At 44.9% G+C, this 21,658-nt stretch overlaps 2 protein-coding genes across 3 annotated transcripts in view; one reads left to right on the forward strand and one right to left on the reverse strand.

The window, feature by feature from the left end:
- Nucleotides 1–19,755, forward strand: part of ZNF473 (zinc finger protein 473) — a 31,602-nt gene extending 11,847 nt beyond the window's left edge. Inside the window, exons 5-6 of one of the 2 annotated variants that reach the window (XM_070772197.1) lie at nt 17,626–17,739; nt 19,307–19,755. In XM_070772197.1, the coding sequence (XP_070628298.1) occupies nt 17,626–17,738 (113 nt within the window). In that variant the 3' untranslated portion in view covers nt 17,739; nt 19,307–19,755. Of the gene's footprint in view, nt 1–17,625 lie in introns of both variants that reach the window. The other variant, XM_070772195.1, reaches the window with a different exon arrangement.
- On the reverse strand, nt 7,545–21,088 carry LOC109571902 (zinc finger protein 184). The gene is made up of 5 exons (XM_019978415.2): nt 21,034–21,088; nt 15,284–15,375; nt 14,397–14,523; nt 12,897–12,998; nt 7,545–9,289 (listed from the first exon to the last, which is right to left on the reverse strand). Exons 2-5 carry the CDS (start codon nt 15,335–15,337, stop codon nt 7,680–7,682), a joined length of 1,893 nt encoding a protein of 630 aa, XP_019833974.2. The 5' UTR covers nt 15,338–15,375; nt 21,034–21,088; the 3' UTR covers nt 7,545–7,679.
- Nucleotides 21,089–21,658: the final 570 nt, after the last annotated feature.

Raw genomic sequence — 21,658 nt, forward strand, 5'->3', positions numbered from 1 at the left:
ATTTCATAGAGGAGTGCTATTCGTTGCCAGGTGATTCCTTGGAGTTAGAGCCCTTGCATTCACTGCTCACCATGGCCAGGCCTGTTCTACAACTGAGTCTCACTTCAGGGAACCACGTGACCAGCTCTTTTGATGGCACCTCCTCAGCTCTGAGCTTTTGTGTTCCACTTGCTACATGATCCAGTCACCTGTTACCTGAAGCACAAACAATCTTACAAAGATACTGGACTCTGGCACTTTTAATATTCTTTCATATTTTTGTTTCTTTTTTTTAAATATAAATTTATTTATTTTTGGTGTTAAAAAATGTTCAAGAGTCTATGCTCTGGGCCCCTGGGATATTTAAAACCTTGCACCTTGAGTTGCACCAGTTGGTTTGTTGAAAATGGGAACTTAGCAGCTGACCACACCACAGTGGGGAGTGTACTGGTTTTCAAATGGCTGAAAACGTCCAACTTCTGCCTTATTTGTATCTGAGCAAGGGGCCTGATATATACCCAAGGGGTGGGGTAGGGGTGGGAACTCAAATTGCTAAGTGTATTCAAGCAAGAGTTTTGACACCAAAGGTAGAAGTCAGAGGCCCTGTGGAAAGTTGGCAGCCATTTGTGTGTGTGTGTGTGTGTGTGTGGTATCTGTGTAACTAATGATCTGTGTTCTGTGGACCAGGGTAGAAACGCCTACCCTCATGTTTGAGTGTTTGTTCTCTGATTAAAAGTTTTTTAATTTCTAAGGGTTGATTGCTTTTCTCAGCTCAGTGCCACACACCCAGCCAGGGGCTGGGCATGTACAGTCACTAACTGTCGAGTGCTCACAGTTCTGGGAGGGGAGGGCTCCTGATGGTGAAAACCATCCCATGATGAGATGGTTAATTCTGTTTTTCCAAAGCCCGGGAGGGTCAAGGACAACTAGGGAGCCACTCATTTTCAGTTGTTCCTCAGCACATCATCAGCCAGCAATTTTCCATCCTCATTAGTTCTGCCTAATCAAGGAGGAAGTGTGGACTGCATGTTGTTTATTCTTTTCTAGTTAAAAAGATACAGTTGGGCTCAGGCAAGAGTTGTTGCTAGAATTTAACATTATTTTGCTCTCCTGGTACTTATTTTACTTTCCTTCTCCCCCTTTATCCTCTACTGATGAGAGATACCAGTTTCCCACTCCTGGAAAGGTAGTAAGTCCTCTTGAAAAATAAATCAATCAATAAATAAATCAATCAATTAAGTTTTTTTTTTTTTTTAAGCTGATCTGAAGGAAAATGTATGGCACACATCTGCAGCTAAAAAATTTGATGGCAGTGTATCACTGAGGTTGGGGAACATTCAGCTAAAGCCTTGCATCCTGCCAATGGATAAACTAGATTATGCTATGCCAGTTGCCAGATCTGATCACTGTGTGTCAGATCACAGCAACTGTTCATTCCCCTCACTAGTGCTTCATGTTCACTGTGGGTTGGCAGGGGTGGGGCTGTATCTGCTCTATCCACCTTAAGTGGCTGAAAGTACCTTTAACACCGCCTCACTCCAGGACTCCAAACTCTGCCCTTTGGGTGGGCATTGATGTCCATTGAAAATGTGCAAATTTCCATTCATGGCAAGTGATACTGATGATTCAATCATAGTTGTGGTTGAAAGTTTTTAAGGACATAGACTGAAATTAGTAGAATCTTCAGACAGGCAGTGGCATCTTAGGAGGATGGAAGTTAGCCATTCTGCATAAACCAAGGAGGTGGCATGTGGATACCTAACACTGAGAAGTTACTGGTCTGGGAAAATCATACCTATTAATAGAAACAGTGGTTTCAAGGAGCTGGGGAAAAAGGCAATTTTACAAAATGCCCACTTAGTAATGGGCAAAGGATCTGAATATAGATTTCCTCAAAGAAGATGCACAAATGGCCAAGAAGCACATGAAAGATGTTGAACATCATTAGCAAGATGCACATCCAAACCACAATGAGATGCTACCCACTAGGATGGCTATAACTAAGGGAAAAAAAAGTCAATTCCCTGGTGGTTGAGTGGTTAGGACATGGCACTAACACTGCCCTGGTCCCAGGGTTCAATCCAGGTTGGGGAACTAAGATCTCAAAAGCCGAGTGGTACAGTTAAAAAAAAAAAAAAAAGCGATTATTAAATGAAGATTTCCTTTTTTTGGAGGGGGGGTCTTATAGCATTTAATTGCTTGGTTTTGAAACTTATGGGTAGACTTACCTCTCTGTTGGTAAAGAAAGTCCCAACAAGATAGAAATGAATTGTTCCCTTTGTATCAGAAGCTGTATAAAAGCAAATCCCTGCTGAGTCAGAAGACATCCTTATTTGGTAAATATCAGCTGTTACAGAGAAACAAAAGTACTGATAAACTCACCAGGAAAATAGCATCACAAGGCTTGGGCCATTCCATTCCTGAGAGATTATTTACACCTGGTATGACAAAGTGAAAGTGTTAGTCACTCAGTTCAGTTCAGTCACTCAGTCGGGTCCGACTCCTTGCGACCCCATGGACTGCAGCACACCAGGCTTCTCTGTCCATCAGCAACTCCCGGAGTAACATGAGTTACTCAAGTTACGCAAACTCATGTCCACTGAGTCAGTGATGCCATCCAACCATCTCATCCTCTGTCGTCCCCTTCTCCTGCCTTCAATCTTTCCCAGAATCAGGGTCTTTTCAAATGAGTCAGCTCTTTGCATCAGGTGGCCAAAATATTGGAGTTTCAGTTTCAACATCTGTCCTTCCAATGAATATTCAGGACTGATTTCCTTTAGGATCGACTGGTTAGATCTCTGCAGTCCAAGGGACTCTCAAGAGTCTTCTCCAACACCACAGTTCAAAAGCATCAATTCTTTGGTGCTCAGCTTTCTTTGAAGTCCAACTCTCATATCCATACATGACTATTGGAAAAACAATAGCCTTGACTAGATGGACCTTTAGGGGTAAAGTAATGTCTCTGCTTTTTAATATGCTGTCTAGGTTGGGCATAACTTTTCTCCCAAGGAGTAAGCGTCTTTTAATTTCAGGGCTGCAATCACCATCTACAGGGATTTTGGAGCCCCTTCAAATAAAGTCTGTCACTGTTTTCACTGTTTCTCCATCTATTTCCCATGAAGTGATGGGACCAGATGCCATGATCTTCGTTTTCTGAATGTTGAGCTTTAAGCCAACTTTTTCACTCTTCTCTTTCACTTTCATCAAGAGCCTCAAGTTCTTCATTTTCTGCCATAACGGTGGTGTCATCAGCATATCTGAGATTATTGATATTTCTCCCAGCAATCTTGATTCCAGCTTGTGCTTCTTCCAGCCCAGCGTTTCTCATTATGCACTCTGCATATATATAAGTTAAATAAGCAGGGTGACAATATACAGCCTTGATGTACTCCTTTCCCAATTTGGAACCAGTCTGTTGTTCCATGTCCAGTTCTAACTGTTGCTTCCTAACCTGCATACAGATTTCTCAAGAGGCAGGTCAGGTGGTCTGGTACTCCCATCTGTTTAAGAATTTTCCACAGTTTATTGAGATCCACACAGTCAAAGGCTTTGGCGTAGTCAATAAAGGAGAAATGGATGTTTTTCTGGAACTCCCTTGCTTTTTCTATGATCCAATGGATGTTGGCAATTTGATCTCTGGTTCCTCTGCCTTTTCTAAATCCAGCTTGAACATCTGGAAGTTCACAGTTCACGTACTGTTGAAGCCTGGCTTGGAGAATTTTGAGCATTACTTTGCTAATATACGAGATGAGTACAATTGTACTGTAGTTTGAGCACTCTTTAACATTGCCTTTCTTTAGGATTGGAATGAAAACTGACCTTTTCCAGCCCTGTGGCCACTGCTGAGTTTTCCAAATTTGCTGGCATATTGAGTGCAGCACTTTCACAGCATCATCTTTTAGGAGTTGAAATAGCTCAGCTGGAATTCCATTGCTCCCACTAGCTTTGTTCATAGTGGTGCTTCCTAAGGCCCACTTGACTTCATATTCCAGGATGTCTGGCTCTAGGTGTGTGAGCACACCATCATGATTATCTGGGTCATGAAGATCTTTTTTATATAGTTCTTCTGTGTATTCTTGCTATCTCTTCTTAATATCTTCTGCTTCTGTTAGGTCCATACCATTTTTGCCCTTTATTGAGCCCATCTTTGCATGAAATGTTCCCTTGGTATTTCTAATTTTCTTGAAGAGATCTCTAGTCTTTCCCATCCTATTGTTTTCCTCTATTTCTTTGCACTGATCACTGAGGAAGGCTTTCTTATCTCTCTTTGCTATTCTTTGGAACTCTGCATTCAGATGGGTATATCTTTCCTTTTCTCCTTTGCTCTTTGCTTCTCTTCTTTTCACAGCTATTTGTAAGGCCTCCTCAAACAGCCATTTTGCTTTTTTGCATTTCTTTTTCTTGGGGATGGTCTTGCTCCCTGCCTCCTGTACAATGTCACAAACCTCCATCCATAGTTCATCAGGCACTCTATCAGATCTAGTCCCTTAAATCTATTTCTCACTTCCACTGTATAATCATTATGGATTTGATTTAGGTCATACTTGAATGGTCTAGTGGTTTTCCCTACTTTCTTCAATTTAAGTCTGAATTTGGCAATAAGGAGTTCATGATCTGAGCCATAGTGCATTCTGTTGGCAAAACTCTATTAGCCTTTGTCCTGCTTCATTCTGTACTCCAAGACCAAATTTGCCTGTTACTCCAGGTGTTTCTTGACTTCCTACTTTTGCATTCCAGTCCCCAGTAATGAAAAGGACATCTTTTTTGGATGTTAGTGCTAGAAGGTCTTGTAGGTCTTCATAGAACCGCTCAACTTCAGCTTCTTCAGCATTACTGGTTGGGGCATAGACTTGGATTACCATGATATTGAATGGTTTGCCTTGGAAATGAACAGAGATCATTCTGTTGTTTTTGAGATTGCATCCAAGTACTGCATTTCAGACTTTTTTGTTAGTCACTCAGTGGTGTCCAACTCTGCAACCCCATGGACTGTAGCCCACCAGGCTCCTCTGTCCATAGAATTCTCCAGGCAAGAATACTGGAGAGGGTAGCCATTCCCTTTTCCAGGGGATCTTCCCCACCTAGGGGTCAAATTCAGGTCTCCTGAATTGCAGGAGGATTCTTTACTGTCTGAGCCTCCAGGGAAGCCCCCTTACCATGAAGAGTGAGATAAAAAGTAACACAAGCTTCAGTTTGGTATTATTGACTGTGTGGATCACAATAAACTGTGGAAAAATCTGAAAGAGATGGGAGTACCAGACCACCTGACCTGCCTCTTTAGAAACCTATATGTAGGTCAGCTTCATTTCTGGTTGTGCTGGGTCTTCGTTGTTGCATGCATTACTCTCTGTTTGCAGTGTGCAGGTTTTCTGTAGTGGCTTCTCTGGTTGTAGAGCACAGGATCTAGGGCACATGGGCTTCAGCAGTTGCAACTCCCAGGCCCTAGAGCACAGGCTCAGTAGTTACTGCACATGGACTTAGTTGCTCTGTGGCATGGAGAATCTTCCCAGACTAGGGATCAAACTCGGTTCTCCTACACCGAGGGGCAGATTTCTGTTTTTTAAACCACTGAATCACCAGGGAAGCCCTAAACTGTCTTTCTTGTTCAGGTAGTTTTGAGTTTTCTGTTACCTGAAACCCAGACATATTTGTAATATAGCTTACTATCTCATTTTAAGTACAAAGAAACTGGATCAGTCAGCAAGACAATGGCAAAGGCAAGATTCAAAATCAGGTTCTCTTAGACCTAAAATGCAATTATTCTGCACCAGTATGTTAGTAAAGGAGGGGTGAGTCTTTGAGAAGGGAGTGGACCGAAAGTGCTGAGAAAGTTCCATATGTTGTGGAGTATATTCTGATGACTTATTTAAAGATGCCACGCTGCTGACTTTAAGGATGAAGGGGCCACCAGCCAAGGAATCAGTGCCAGTGATTTCTAGAAATTGAAACTTTATACCATAAGACATACTAAATGCAGAAGGGATACAAATTTAATTGTTAAAAATCATAAAAGTACTAGAATAAAATACAGGAGAACCTTTTTCATAATCTTGGGCCTGAGGAAGGTCTTTCTTAGCATGACAGTTTATCCAAGAAATAGAAAAGAAAATAGAATTGAATACATAGAAATTTTAAAACTCTATATAGCCAAATATACTATAAGCAACTCTAAGAGAAATAACAAACAAATTCCAAAGAATTAATATGTGTAATACATAGACTTGTTCCTATAAATTGATAAAAAAAAATGCAGCCTAATTAAAAATGGGCAAAATACACAAGGAAGCAATTTGAAGAAGACAAAATATCAATAAATGTATAAAAAGATCATTAATTTCCCTATCAGTAGGATGTTTTATTTATTAGATTAGAAATGTTAAAAATAATGAGACTAATATTGAGTATTTATGAACAACATGGAGGAACAAAGAAATATGCACTCACATACACTTTCAGGAGTCATGTAAATTGGTTCATCCTTTTCTGAGGATTATTTAGCAGTAACTATCAAAATTTTAAATATGGACATTCTGTGATCCCATAAGCTTACTTCTAGGAATTCATCTTATGGGGATAATTTGCACAAGTGTTAAATAATGTATGTCCAGTGATTAAAAAAAAAAAGTAAATAAAACAAATATCCATTAACAGCGGTTGGTTGAATAAATTCAAGAAACTCTAGTATGAAATACTATGCAGCTGTTAAAAATGGCAAATGATGACAGATATATACACATGTATATATATTAATTTTGTACAATATGTATATATATATTTTTGCATTGTCATGGGAAAATATTCACATTATATCAAGTTAAAAAGTTGTTTATAAAATCACATATTTGTGATTATACCAATAAATATTTTAGGCGTGCCATACCATGCTCATCACTTCAGTTGTATCTCTTTGCCACTCCATGGACTGAAGCCCAGCAGACTCCTCTGTCCATGGGATTTTCCCAGCAAGAATACTGGAGTGGGCTGCTATGCCCTCCTCCAAGGGATCTTCCCAACCCAGGAACCCACTCCAGTATTGCCTGGAAAATTCCATCAGAGGAGCCTGGTGGCCTATAGTCCAAGAAGTTGCAAAGAGTTGGACATGACTCTTGACTCTTGACATGACTGATGACTTGGACATGAATGACTAACATTTTCAGTTTTCATAATCTTCATAAGAACAGAAAGGGAGAAACAGCAGAAAACTGAGAGACATTAAAGATCCCAGATGAAGATGCATCTCATTTAGACCACCCCATATCTACCACCACCTGGAGACACTGAAAGGCTGAGAAATAGAGGGGAAGCCAGGGTTTTAGGGTGAAGCCCTTTAAATGATCAGAAGCTGTCCCAGCTGGTGATAAATGGTGCCATCCTCCTCCTAGGAAAATAAAGGAACCAACTCTCTCAATACATAGTGTTAGGGCTCCTCTCTGGGAGGAAGTTACAACTGCTGATGAAGGCTGAATGGAATCCAACAGCAGAATCACCAATCTGTTTCACTCGCAGGCTCTCTAGTCAGCATGAGTTCTCTGATCAGCGAGCTGCATGCTCCAAGAAATGGCTTTTTCAAAATCACCTCAGACATAGACGCCATGCATAGCATTAAGTCTCTGGTGTTCTGCCAGGTGTGATCCCCAGTTGAAATCCTCTCCACATTTGTTACATGCAGAGTGCTTGCCACCCCTGTGAACTTTCTGGTGTTAAATGAGGTGTGAGATCTGGGTATACGTTTTCCCACAGTTCTTACACTTGTAGGGCTTCTCCCCAGTGTGAATCCTCTGGTGTTGAATAAGGTGGATGCTCTGGTTGAAGGCTTTCCTGCATTCCTTACAGGCATAGGGCTTCTCACCAGTGTGAATCCTCTGGTGTTGAGTGAGGGATGAGCTGTGACTGAACGTTTTCTCACACTCCTTACACTTATAGGGTTTCTCGCCCGTGTGGATCTTCTGATGCTCGATAAGATGGGTGCTCCGGCTAAAGGCTTTCCCACACTCACAGCACTCATAAGGTTTCTCTCCAGTGTGAATCCTCTGGTGCTGAATGAGATGGGAGATCTGGGTGTATGCCTTCCTGCAAACTTTACACTCATAGGGCTTCTCCCCAGTGTGAATTCGCTGGTGGCGTGTAAGCGAGGAGTTCTGGCTGAAGGTTTTCCCGCATTTGTTACACCTGTAGGGCTTTTCACCAGTGTGAATTGTCTGGTGTTGAGTAAAGGAGGAGGTGTGACCAAAAGCCTTTCCACACTCATTACATATATAGGGTTTCTCCCCTATGTGAATACTCTGGTGCCTCATGAGGTGGGAGATCTGGGTGTAAGCCTTCCCGCAATCGTGACACTCATAGGGCTTCTCACCAGTATGAATTCTCTGATGCTGAATCAGCGATGAACTGTGGCTGAAGGCTTTGCCACACTCAGGGCACTCATAAGGTTTCTCTCCAGTGTGAACTCGCTGGTGCTGTGTCAGAGATGAGTTGTGGCTGAAAGTCTTCCCGCACTCGTTACACTTGTAGGGCTTCTCTCCTGTGTGGATTTTCTGGTGGCGGGTGAGGTGGGACACCTGGGAGTAGAACTTCCCACACTGGTGGCATTTATAGGGCTTCTCCCCTGTGTGGCATCGCTGGTGCTTGATGAGGGAGGAACTCTGGGTGAAGGCTTTCCCGCACTCCTTGCATTTGTAGGGTTTTTCTCCAGTGTGGATCCTCTGGTGCTCGGTGAGTGATGAGCTCTGGGTAAAGGTCTTGCCGCACTCGTTGCAGGCGTAGGGCTTCTCTCCTGTGTGGATCATGTGGTGCTGGATGAAATACGAGCTGTTGCTGAATGCCTTTCCGCAATCATTACACTTGTAGGGCTTCTCTCCAGTGTGAATTCTCTGGTGTAGAATGCAGTCAGAATGGTAGACGAAGGCTTTCCCACATTCCATGCAGTTAAATGGTTTCTTCTCTACAAGGGTCCTTTGGCATTTGAGGCTCTTTCTTGACCCAGTCCACTTCTGAGGCCTCTCTCCCCCAGGCGCTCTTTGCTTCCTGATGAAGGCTGAGGTCCTCTTGAAGCTTCTCCTAAGCTCATTGCAGCCAAGGCCCCTCTCCCCATGGGTATCTTCCTTGGGAGTAGCGAACAACCATCTCAAACACCTCTCCTGCTTGCCCTGGTCTTCCAGCTGACAGCCACGCGTCCAGGACTCCCCCAGCTTGGCGTCTCCAAGCACTGCCCTTAAAATTCCCTCCATCTTTGCCATTGGGGAAGCCACCTCTTCAGAAATATTCTTTTTTAGAAGCATCTCCTGATTAGTTGCAGAGCTTGTCTCCAAGTCTGAAAGAAATGGAAAATATCAACTTCATCTGTCCCAGGACAAAAGAAGCTGATTATTTAGATATGGCATTGTAATCTCAAAAAGACTTCCAAGTTCATATTGCTAGTTCAAAAGGCATGAGGTAGACTCATGTTGTGACACAGAAGGATGGACTCAGTATACTCTAAACACACAAAAAATTGAGTGGCAAAGCAGTTTATGTGCATAGTCGTTTCTTAGCCATAATATTTAACACATTTTCACAAATCAATAAGAAAAAGAGAAATAGTCTAATGAAATAGTGAAGCAGGAATGTGAACAGGCATTCTACAGAAAAACAAGTGGCTGATATATTGTAAAAAGATGCTCAACATTAGTGGTAGTCTAAAAAGTCAAGTTGCTGCTGCTGCTGCTGCTGCTGGTAAGTCACTTTAGTCGTGTCTGACTCTGTGCAACCCCACAGATGGCAGCCCACCAGGCTCTGCCGTCCCTGGGATTCTCCAGGCAAGAACACTGGAGTGGGTTGCCATTTCCTTCTCCAATGCATGAAAGTGAAAAGTGAAAGTGAAGTCGCTCGGTTGTGTCCGACTCTTAGCGACCCCATGGACTACAGCCTACCAGGCTCGTCCGTCCATGGGATTTTCCAGGCAAGAGTACTGGAGTGGGTTGCCATTGCCTTCTACGAAAAAGTCAAGTTACTCAGATGCCATTTGATACTTTTTAGATTGGAAAATATTAAAAAATATTCAGTGCTGGCAAATGAGGATGGTAGGAGCATTCTCATACCATCGCTGTAAAGAGTTAACACAGAAGGTCCACTGTACTCAGTTTTTATCTATCTCTGTAACCATGGCAACGACACTTGGCTAAGCTCTGAGCACTGAACTCCTGGGATGTTTACATAGCTACAAATTAATTATCTTTTTTGAAAGGTAAAAAATACCTTTCAAAATTTGGTGTGCTCGAAACCATGGGTCAAGATGTGCTAGGCTGTCAGCACTGTTCACTGTACGTGGAGGATTCATGATGTCCACCTGGCACCTGGTTTGTGGACCTCAACCTCACCATGGCTGGTTGTGTAGCAGGTATATGCTAATGTTGGGCTTCTCAGGTGGTGCCAGTGGTAAAGAACACACCTGCCAATGCAAGAGATGTAAGAGACACAGGTTTGATCCCTGGGTTGGGAAGATTCCCTGGAGGAGGGCACAGCAACCCACTCCAGTACCCTTGCCTGGAGAATCCCATGGACAGAGGAGACTGCTGGGCTACAGTCCATAGAGTTGCAAAGAGTCAGACGTGGGCTGAAGCAACTTAGCATGCACACACATAGGCTAATGTTAGAGCATCTTTTCATGTGCTTGTTGAGCATTTGTGTGTCTTTGAAGAAAATGGCTATTGAGATCCTTGGCCCACTTTTTTCCTTGTATTTATTTATTTGGCTGCACCGGGTCTTAGCTGCAGCGCTCAGGATCTTTAACTGCAGCATGCAAACTCTTAGTTGTGGCACGTGAGATCTAGTTTCCTGATCAAGGAGGGAAGCTAGCCCATGCACTGGGAGTGTGGTGTCTTAGCCACTGGACCACCAGGGAAGCCATCCTATTTTTAACGAGATTGTCTTTTTATTATTGAGTTGTATGAATTATCAGCTGCTTGCCAGACATATAATTTACAAAATTTGTCTTGTGTTCTGTGGGTTGCCTTTTCTTTGCAGTGTCTTTGAAGCAAAAAAATTTAAATTTTGATGTCATCTGATTTATTTTTTCTTTCGCCACTTGTTCCTTTGATGTCATATCTAAGAAACCAATGCCTAATCCAATGACATCATGATTATTTTCAAAATCCCACACTGCATTTAGTTGTTATATCTCTGGAGGTGATCCCACCACCATCCACCCATTTGGTGATTTTTCTGGAAGGATTTACATGACTCAACAAGTTGAACGCCCAGTTAAAGTTTCTACAGCAAAGTATATAACAAATATGTGTATGGGTAAAGGGCTTCCCAGGTGGCGCTAGTGGTGAAGAACCTGCCTGCTAATGCAGAAGACCTTAGAGACATGGGTTTGACCCCTGGGCCGGGAAGATCCCCTGGAGGAGGGCACAGCAATCCATGCCAGTATTCTTTCCTGGAGAATCCCATGGATTCTCCTACAGGAGCCAGGTAGGCTAGAGTCCATGGGGTTGCAAAGAGTCGGACATAACTGAAGTGACTTAGCACGCAAAGGCTAGAGAGATCACATGTGGGCTTCTGAGTCATCCTCTCTGCAAGAGTCACGTGAATGTGCTTTTCTCTACTGATGTGAACTTCAAAGACATATGGGAGATGATCTCATCCATGGAAACCCACTTGAGTCTCAAGAGTCCAGAGTTCTCTTAGTCCTCATAAGAAACTCAGTGAAGTGGGTACTGTTAGTATCCCACTTTACATATAAGCACCCAGAGCTTAAGTCACTTGCCCACAGTCACATGGCCTGTCAGTGGCAGAGCTCAGATTCGAACTCAGAGAGTCTGGCTCTAGGGTCCACAGTCTCACTGCCGCGTGAACCAGTGCAGTAATAGTAGCTCAAGCAAGCAGCCGTGAAAGCACCAAGAAGGGGCAGGTCACTCAGCCTGGAAGTCAGGGAAGGCCTCCTGGAAGAGGAGACCTGTATCCTTGAGGAACATGAAAGGGGTTTGCCAGGCAGACAAAGCAGGGAAGGGTGTTCCAGGCAGAGGGAACAACATATGCAAAGACCCAAAGTGGGAACACATGTTCAAGTTCAGGGAGGGACAGGGGCTTTGGTGAGTGAGGTAGGGTGTAGGGTATCACCACAGGTGGATGGTGATGAGAGATGAGGCCAGAGACAGAACAGGCTGGACCATGTAGGGCCTCGAGTACCAGGTTTGGGCTAGGACTCTGACTCAGGGCACTGGGGAGTCACAGGAGGGCTGTGGGCAGGGGAGGGATGGGCTCTGGGGCTGTTTGTGAGATGAACCATAGGGTGTAAGACTAGAAGCTGAGAGGCCAGGGAGGAGGCTGGGGTGAGGGTCCAGGTAAGGGTCGCTGAGGCCTTGAGCCAGTGCTGTGGGAGAGGGGGAGCAGAACTGGGCAAAGAGAAGGGGCAGGAGGGATAGGACTGGAGCCTGATGTGATGATTGAAGGGGAGGGAGGGGGCAAGTCCTGGTCCCACAACAGGACGGACAGTGATGGAAAGAGAGATGCTTCTGTTCCCTCCTCTGATGAGGTTGTGGGCTAGTAGGGGCAGAAATCTGCCTTCTTCCTGTCTCCTAACATGTCAGGCCAGGCACCACTTCTGGGTACCACAATGATAACCACTGGAGCCTAGTCTGAGCATGGGGTTTCCTGGGTGAGAAGCTCCAGGCTGCCCTCTACATGTTAACTCACTTATTCTTCCCAATTCCAGGTACTATCATTGATCCCATTTTGCAGATGAGGAAACTGAGGTACACAAGGGCTAAATGACTTGCCTGAAGGTCACAGGGCCAGGAAGTAGTGGAGTTTGGATTCAAATCCAGGGCCCGCAGTGACAGCCTGTATATTACATTCCCTCACTCTTGAATAACCATCACTGATCACAACAGATGGGGTGGGAAGATGTCTCACACCTGCTAGACACACTTACCCACCTGGACAGGTAACTTGCTGGGTTTCTCTCCTCTCCGTCCTGGGCTCTTCCCCTCGCTCCAGGCGGGAGATCACATCGGGTTTGGCCCCAGGAAACCCTGCTCCTGGAAAAGACACAAGACTTGGCCATGGAGGCCATGGTTACAGGGAGGCTTCAGGGCTGGGCTCCAGGCCCTGGGTCTACAGAGGAGATGCATACGTTGGATGCCTAATGATTGGATGATCTAATGGCCAACACAAAACTTGATTACTGAGTGCCTACTCCATTCCAGAGAGAGCCTGAGCCCCGACGTCACTGTTTAAGCTTCCAGCTCTGTGTTCAAGTTGAATGCAAAATACACACCACATTCTGAAGACTTGACATGGAGAAAAAAGAAAATGATCTCATTAATAATTAATTGGGTGTTATGATGTCAGCATATGCCCACATGATCATACTTTGGCTAGATTGGGTGTCACAAAACAGATAACTAAAATTCATCTCATCTGATTTTTTTTTTTTTTCAGACCTGCTGTCTTTGGGTTTCCCAGGTGGCTCAGTTGTAAAGAATCTTCCTGCCAATGCAGGATATGCTGGTTTGATTCCTGAGTGGGGACATTCCTGGAGAAGGAAATGGCACACCACTCCAGTATTCTTGCCTGGATAATCCCATGGACAGAGGAGCCTGGTGGGCTATAGTCCATGGAGTCACAAAGAGTTGAACATAGCAACTAAACAAACAATTCCTCTCTTCCTGCAGTGGGGGGAAGTGAGTCCCCAGGGACCTCAGCACGTGACCTGATTTGGAACAAGGGGCTTTGCAGATGTAACTAATTAAGATGAGGTCCTAATGGATTAGGGTGGACCCTAATTCTAGTGACTGCGGTCCTTATAAGAATAGAGACACACAGACACATTGGGAGGGAAAAAGGCCAGGTGAAGATAGAGGCAGAGATTGGGGTAATGCGGGTACAGGGCAAATGAAACAGATGTTTCATTCTATGAAACAAACAGACTCATAGACATAGAGAACAGATTTGTGGTTGCCAAGGGTTGAGGGGGGGCGGGAGGGAAGGAATGGGAGTTTGGGATTAGCAGATGCAAACTATTACATATAGAATGGATAAACAACAAGGTCCTATTGTATAGCACAGGGAACTCTATTCAACATCCTGTGACAAACCAAAACGGAAAAGAATGTGAAAAAGGATATATATATGTATAACTGAGTCACTTTGGTGCATAGCAGAAATTAACATTGTAAATCAACTATATTAAAATAAAATTTTTTTAAAAAGAAGCAGAAGGCAGGGGCACTGGCTGAAGGGTCGGTGGGACAGGCAGAAGACTCGGGGCCTGGGTATGCTGGGATTCTGGGAGAAGCCATTGGAGAGACAGATGAATGGGCCACCCAGCAAGGGCCCGGGAGAGGAGCAGAGAGGACCCCAGTGAAGGAATGCCCACAGTTAAGCAGTGGGTGGGCATAGAGGCCATGAGAGGACGGCAGGAGGCAGAGCCTCACCCAAAGAGAGAAGGTTCTGGTAGTTCTCCAGCATCACGTCCCGATACAGCTCCCTCTGGCCAGGCCCCAGGCGGCCCCACTCCTCCAGGGTGAAGTCCACGGCCACGTCTTTGAAGGTCACTGATTCCTGCCAGGGCCAATATTACATCACAGAGGGGCATGTCTTTCTAGAATCCTGGGGTGGGACAAGTCATGGGTCAAGAGCCTACCACTTGCTCTCTGGCCTGAAATTCTGACTCGGCAGATTAGGGTGGCAAAAACCCGAACGAACTTTTTGGCCAACCGTATAGAACACGGTCCCCCCTCCCCCCCGTCTTTACCGCCATCTGGTGGAAAGTTGTTATACTACACCAATTATTTCTAGCATATGACAGTTGACTGCCATCTGCGTGTAAATTGCTATAATAAATATACCGATGTATGAGGGAGGATATGCAAATCATGCCATTGAGAGGAGGTGCCTTTGTGTAGTGCGTAACCTGCACACCTGTACATGACAACCCTGAGAAACACTTAAAAAACTACCAAGTCATTGTGTGCCAGAGCTATTCCTAAGTCACACTCCATCCTAGACTCCTACTCGGATTCCAACCCTCACTCCTGACTCCAATAATAAGGCTCAGGGGTGAAGCAAAGCCATCACTACCCACTTCACCTGGTAACCAAAAGACTGCTGAGCGTTAGATGACTGATTTTTAGACCTCATCTAACACCCTACCCAGTTCAGAGCATCCTGTGACCCACCCCGCACCTCCCAGTTTCAGAGAAATCCCATCATTGTATCTCTCCCAGTACTGAGAGAGGCAGGTCTTGAGGGCACACACACAGGCAGGGAGGCCCTCTAGGGCCCACAAAGTTATCTCCAGGAAGAGGGAGCCCAGACTCACCTGGCCCTTGCTCGTCAGGGTCCTGATGGCCATTGCAGGGTCCCAGGAATGCATCTCCAAAAGGAAGGACCAGGCCTGAGTCCACAAAGCTACTAGAGGAAGACAGAACAGAGAGGGTGTCAGTTCTGGCTTGGACAGACACTTTGTCAAAGACGCCTCGTGATAGAGGGGCCCCTGCTCTCCTGAGAGCCAAAGCAGAGGCTCAGGACAGGCTGCCTGAGGCCTCCATTCTGTAACCATCACCATTCACAATCAAGGGGTTCAGCCCACTGCACCCAAACAACAGCTCTCAGAGAAGTAGCTACAGTTATCCCCAGGTGAGGAAATCCGAGCCCAAGAGGCCAAGGTCATTGCTCAAGGTCACAGAAAGATCAAGTGTTGGAGGGAGAATCAAATCCAGAAGTCTGCTCACAGAGCTAATTCTTTTTTACAGATTTGCTGTGTTGGGTCTTAGTGGCATCTTGTGAGATCTTTCACTGTGGCACACGGACTCTTTAGTTGTGGCCCAACAGCTCAGTAGTTGTGGCATGCGGGCTTAGTTCCTCCACGGCATGTGAGATCTTAGTTCCCAGACCAGGGATCAAACCCGTGTCCCCTCCACTGCAAGGCGGATTCTTAACCTCTGGACCACCAGGGAAATCCCAACAACCCCTCCTTTTTGTCTTACAATTTTTATTTATCTTTTAAAAATTTTTTAATATTGGAGTAGAGTTGATTTGCAGTGCTGTGTCCGTTTCAGGTGTACAGCAAAGTGATTCACTTACACACACATATATATGTCCATTCTTTTTTTTTTTAGGTTATTTTCTCTTACAGGTTATCCCAGAATATTGAGTAGACTTCCTTGTGCTCTACTGTAGGTCCTTGTTGGTTATCTATCTTATACATAGAAGTGTCTTATAATTTTTAAATTGTAGTAAAACACATAGAAAATATACCATTTTAACCATTTGAATATATACAACTTGGTGGCAGTCACAATGCAGTCACAATGGTGTGCCACCGTCAGCGCTATCTAGTTCCAGGACACGTTCATCATCGCCCTGCAGGGAAACCTTGTGCTATTAACCAGTCGCCCTTGACTCTCTCTTCTCCCGTGCCAGCCTCCCCCACCCCCCATAATTGCTCATCTTTCTGTCTCAATGCATTTGCCTATTCTGGACATGTCACATAAATGGAGCCATCCACATATGACCTTTTGTGTCTGGCTTCTTTCACTCAGCACAGTGTGTTCAAACCTCATCCATGTTACAGCACACAATCAGTGCCTCATTCCTATTTCATTTTTAATTGGAGGATAATTACAATATTGTGATGGTTTCCCTTTTAAAAATTTTTTGCATTTGGACCATTTTTAAAGTCTTCATTGAATTTATTACAGTATCGCTTCTGTTTTATACTTGGTTTTTGGCCCCGAGGCATGTGGGATCTCAGCTCCCAGACCCCTGGATTGAACCCGCGCCTCCTGCATCGGAAGGTGAAGTCCTAACCACTAGACTGCCTGGGAAGTCCCTCCTCATTCCTTTTAATGGCTGAGTAATATTCCATTGTATGGATGGACCACATTTTGCAGAGCTCCTTTTACCTGTCCCAAAATCCTGCTTCAGGATCCTGGACTCCTGCTTAAGATGTCATTTAAAGAAAGACTGCAGCTACTGAAACCAAGTTAAAGAATCCTCTACATAGAGAAGTTGGTGTTCAGGGACTTTCTTGGTGGTTCAGTTGTTAGGACTTGACACTTCCACTGCATGGGGTATGGATCTGATCCCTAATCAGGGAACTAGGATCCCATATGTTGCGTGGCACGGCCAAAAGAAAAAAGAAAGAGAGACAGAGAAGCTGGTGCTCAGACTGTGGTCCCCTTCATTCATTGATCAAACATGCTCTGTGCCCCATGTGAGTAACAGGATCCACTTAGGGTGTTAAGGGCAGAGAGATGAGTAAGCTGTGATTCTGCCCTGGAGGGACTTTCTGCCTGTGGGGAAAATAGGTGTGAGCAATAGACCAGGTGGTGGGCTGAATAATGGTCTCCAAACATATCTCCAGGATGAACTTTTAAAAAATATTTATTTATTTGACTGCACTGGGTCTCAGTTGCGGCATGTGGACCCTTAGTTGCAGTATGAGATCTAGTTCCCCAACCAGGGATCAAACTTGGGCCCCCTGCGTTGGAAGATCAGAGTCTTAGCCACTAGACCACCAGAGAAGACCTAAGATGAACTTCTTCTTTTTTTTTAAATAAGATTTTAAAGATTTTTTTTTATGTGGACCATTTTAAAAAGTCTTTATGGAATTTGCCATAATACTGTTTCTGTTTCATGTTTTGGTCTTTTGGCTACGAGACATGTGGGATCTTAGCTGCCTGACCAGGTTGATCAAACCCACATCTCCCACATTGGAAGATGAAGTCTCAACCACCGGACCGTCAGGAAAGTCCCCCAGGATGAACTTTTGATGTGAGTAAGTCACGCATCTTGAGAAGGGAAGGCCATCCTGGATTATCTGGTTGGACCCTAAGCATGATCACAAGGGTCCCTATAGGAGGGAGGCAGAGGTCGATCTGACACGGAGGAGAAGGCGGTGGGACAGATGTAAAGAGTGGAGTCAGAGAGACAAGGCACCATGCTTTGAAGCTGGAGGAAGGGGCCACTAGCCGAGGGATGCAGGCAGCCCCCGGAAGCTGGAAAAGGCAAGGAGATGGATTCTCCCCTGGAGACTCGGGCGGGGGGAGGCATGGCTCTGCTGACAACTTGATAGAAGCCCACTGAAACCGAGTTCAGACTTCTGGCCTCCAGAACTGTAGGAGAACACTACAGCTCTGTTGTTTTAAGCCAGTAAGTTTCTGGTAATTTGTTACAGCAGAAATGGGAAACTAACACAGTCCAGAAACAGACTCAGAGCCTCACAGGTGGCAAACAGCCACACGTACACACTTGGCTCCACGGGAACGCATGCACCTGAGGGCTGAAACCAGTGGGTGGAATTTTCATGAAGGTCTTACACAGTCTTAACTCTCTCCTCACAAGTCACTCATTACTGCAGAGTTTCCCCTTATCCACAATTTCGCTTTCTGTGATTTCAGTTACCTGAGGTCAAGTGTGGTCCAAAAACAGAGTGGAATATTCCATAAAGAAACAATTCATCAGTCTTAAATCACACACCATTCTGAGTATTGTGCAGTCCTGCTTTGTCCCACATGGTGTGAATCATCTCCTTGTCCAGTGCATCCTGTCAGATGTTCAGTCACTCAGTCATGTCTTAACTCTTTTGCGACTGCATGGACTGTAGCCCACCAGCCTCCTCTGTCCATGGGATTCTCCAAGCAAAAGTATTGGAATGGGTTGCTACTTCCTACTCCAGGAGATCTTTCTGACCCAGGGATCGAACCCATGTCTCCTGTGCTAGCAGGTGGATTCTTTACCACTGAGCCACCTGGGAAGCTCCATCCCGTGTGATAGCCACTTAGTTGTCTTGATTGACTCTTGAAGTATCACACTGCCTGTGTTCAAGTAGCCCTTATTTTCCTTAATAATGGCCCCAAAGCTGAAGAGTAGTCATGCTGATGCTGGCCACTTGAATACGCCAAAAAGAAGCTTGAAGTGAAAAGGTGAAAGTTTTCAACTTAATAAGGAAAGAAGAAAAAATCATGCTGCGGTTGCTAAGACCTACAGTAAGAATTAATCTTCTAACTGTGAAATTGTGAAGAAAGAAAAAGAAATTCAGGACTTCTTTGGCATCCAGTAGTTAGGACAATTCACTGCCATGGCCCTGGGTTCAATCCCTAGTCAGGGATTATCTTGCAAGTCGCGTGGCACAGCCAAAAAAAAAAAAAAATTCAACCCGCAAAGTTAGTCACAGTGCCTAAGTGCTTAGTTAAGATGCAAGAGGCATTAAATTTGTACAATGATATTTTTTGAGAGATGACATTCATAAAATTTTTATTACACTGTATTGTTATAATATACTATTTTATTATTTTTAATTTCTTACTGTGCCTAATTTATCAATAAAACTTTATCATAGGTACAAATGCTTAGAAGAAAACATGGTGTGAAAATTAATAAAGGGGAACCTCATTTAAAGTGGGGCTTCCCTGGAGGTTCAGATGGTAAAGAATCTGCCGGTAATGCAGGAGACGCAGGTTCATTCTCTGGGTCAGGAAGATCCCCTGGAGAAGGGAATGGCTACCCACTCCAGTTTTCTTGCCTGGAGAATTCCAAGGACAGAGGAGACTGACAGGCTACAGTTGCAAAGAATTGGACATGACTTAGCAACTGACACGCATAAAACTGGAAAAGATGTACACTGCATCTCCTCCTTCAAGAAATTACCGCAGCAACTAGGCCAATGAGAAACCATAATCGCCTGGAACTCTCACTTTTCTCCAATGGACTTTTGTTAGAAACAACTCTTCCCGAATTCCTTGTTTTGTTTTTTCTTTATAAAATAAAGTTCCTCTCTCATTTGTTGGACTTCCCATGGCTTTTGCTCTAACCTTCTTTTCCAGAATTACAATTCTCTGTTATTCCTGAATAAGCCCATTTTGCTGGTAAAATAACTGGTTGTTTTATTCTTTAGTTAACAATGGCATATAGAGGGTTCAGTACTTTCCGAGATTTCAGCCATCCATTGGGGATCTTGGAATGTATCCTCCAAGGGGAAGGGGATCTACTGTAATTATAAAATGAAGATAATTTTTAAGCCGAGAAACTTGGCAGACACCACATTAGCCAAATGATCAAGACCAATGTGACTGATGATGGCCAAGCTGACATCACAGGCTGCTGGTCTGTTAAGGACACAGCATCATTCCTAAGGTATTCCTGCCAAAAGCATGTGACCTAAATCTAATCACGAGGGAACTTCAACATGTCTAAACTGAGGGACCATAGGAGAAGCACACAGTCTGTTATATATTCAGGATTGCCGAGATGAATGAAGGTCAAAAAAAGACTGAACTGTTACAGGTTAACGGAGACTAAACAGGAGCACGAATGCAGTGCATGATATGGGATTTTTCTTTTGCCGTTTAGGACATTAGGACAATTATCAAAATCTAAGGAAAGCTTGCAGAGTAGCTAATCAATAGTATTGTATGGATGTTCACTCCTCGTGTGATCGTGATGCAATGGTTTTGGAGTAAACTGAAACTTTGTTTTTAGAAAAAACACAGAGACTTATGGGGGCCGGGGGCACACAGAGACAGAGAGAAGGGGGCAGACTCAGAGATAAAGAAGCAGAGACCTAGGGAGAGAGGGGGACAGAATGGGGATTAGGGTGATGGTGGGAGATTAGAGAGGGAAGATGAGACCCAAAGAGAGGGCAACAGACGCTCAGTATCAGGACAGGCACCGAGGGCGTGACCGTGCAGAGTAGGCTAGGGCTTGGGCGTGAGCCCAGGTTGACCACTCATCAGCACTGGGTTCTGGGAGAAGCCACGGAATCTCCTTGGCTTCTTTCTTCACCTGCCAAGTGAAGAACTGGTACACTGTCCTTTTGAAGAAATCGCAACATTTCCGCTCTCGGATAGACTGCTCGAAAACAGCAGGCGCCCAATTGCTGCGCGCTGAGTGGAAGGCTGTCGGCTCTGGGGCCGCCTCGCGAGCGGCAGGAGGGGGCGGGGCGTTGCCTACAGCGCCCTTCCCCTCCCACCCAAGCGGACTCTGGCCCGCCCCCTACGTGCTTGCCTGCCTGCTTGGGCCAGCCCACACCCAGCTGCTACCTCTTGGATCCGCCAGGTCGGAACTCACCTGGGCGCCCCTGGGTGGTGCACGGCGGCCAGGCCTTCCCGCCCTCCTTCGAGCCCCGGAGAGCGCCTGCGCGGTACCACAAGTCCCGGTACTTTAAACTCCGTTTCGCAAACTGGACCACACTTCCCGGAAACCATTGCGGCTCACGCTCCTCCAGGCCTCGGGTCTCTGAGAGCGCGGGAATGCTGGGAAATGGAGTCCAGAAATAGAACGTCGGGAGAGAGAACAGGTGTAAATAGCTGCTTTGCAGCTCCTGAAATCATGGCATTTGGGAAATGCATGGCTCTGCTGGCACAGTGAGTGTTCCTATTATAGCCAGAGTCTTTCACTGTCCTCCACAGAAAGCGACGTCATAGGCAAGTTAACCCATCTAACTGAAATATCTCCTACTAAAGCAAAAGTCTTCAAGACACCAACTAACACTGCTGGTGAATGAATCGAGCCTGTTACTTAATTGTTCAATTTTCCTGGGCAACCGCCTTCCTGTTTGATTCAGTATCACTGCAGATGGGAGATTAAAAAATATCCTCTGCGTTGGGTTGTGAGGTTTGAATAGGTTGATATAAGTAATGCCAGTAGAATATGTGATGTAGATGGAAAACACCATCTATGTCAAGTTATTAAT

Source organism: Bos indicus, chromosome 18 (assembly GCF_029378745.1).
Source record: "Bos indicus isolate NIAB-ARS_2022 breed Sahiwal x Tharparkar chromosome 18, NIAB-ARS_B.indTharparkar_mat_pri_1.0, whole genome shotgun sequence".
In the NCBI taxonomy this organism is placed as follows: Eukaryota; Metazoa; Chordata; class Mammalia; order Artiodactyla; family Bovidae; genus Bos; species Bos indicus.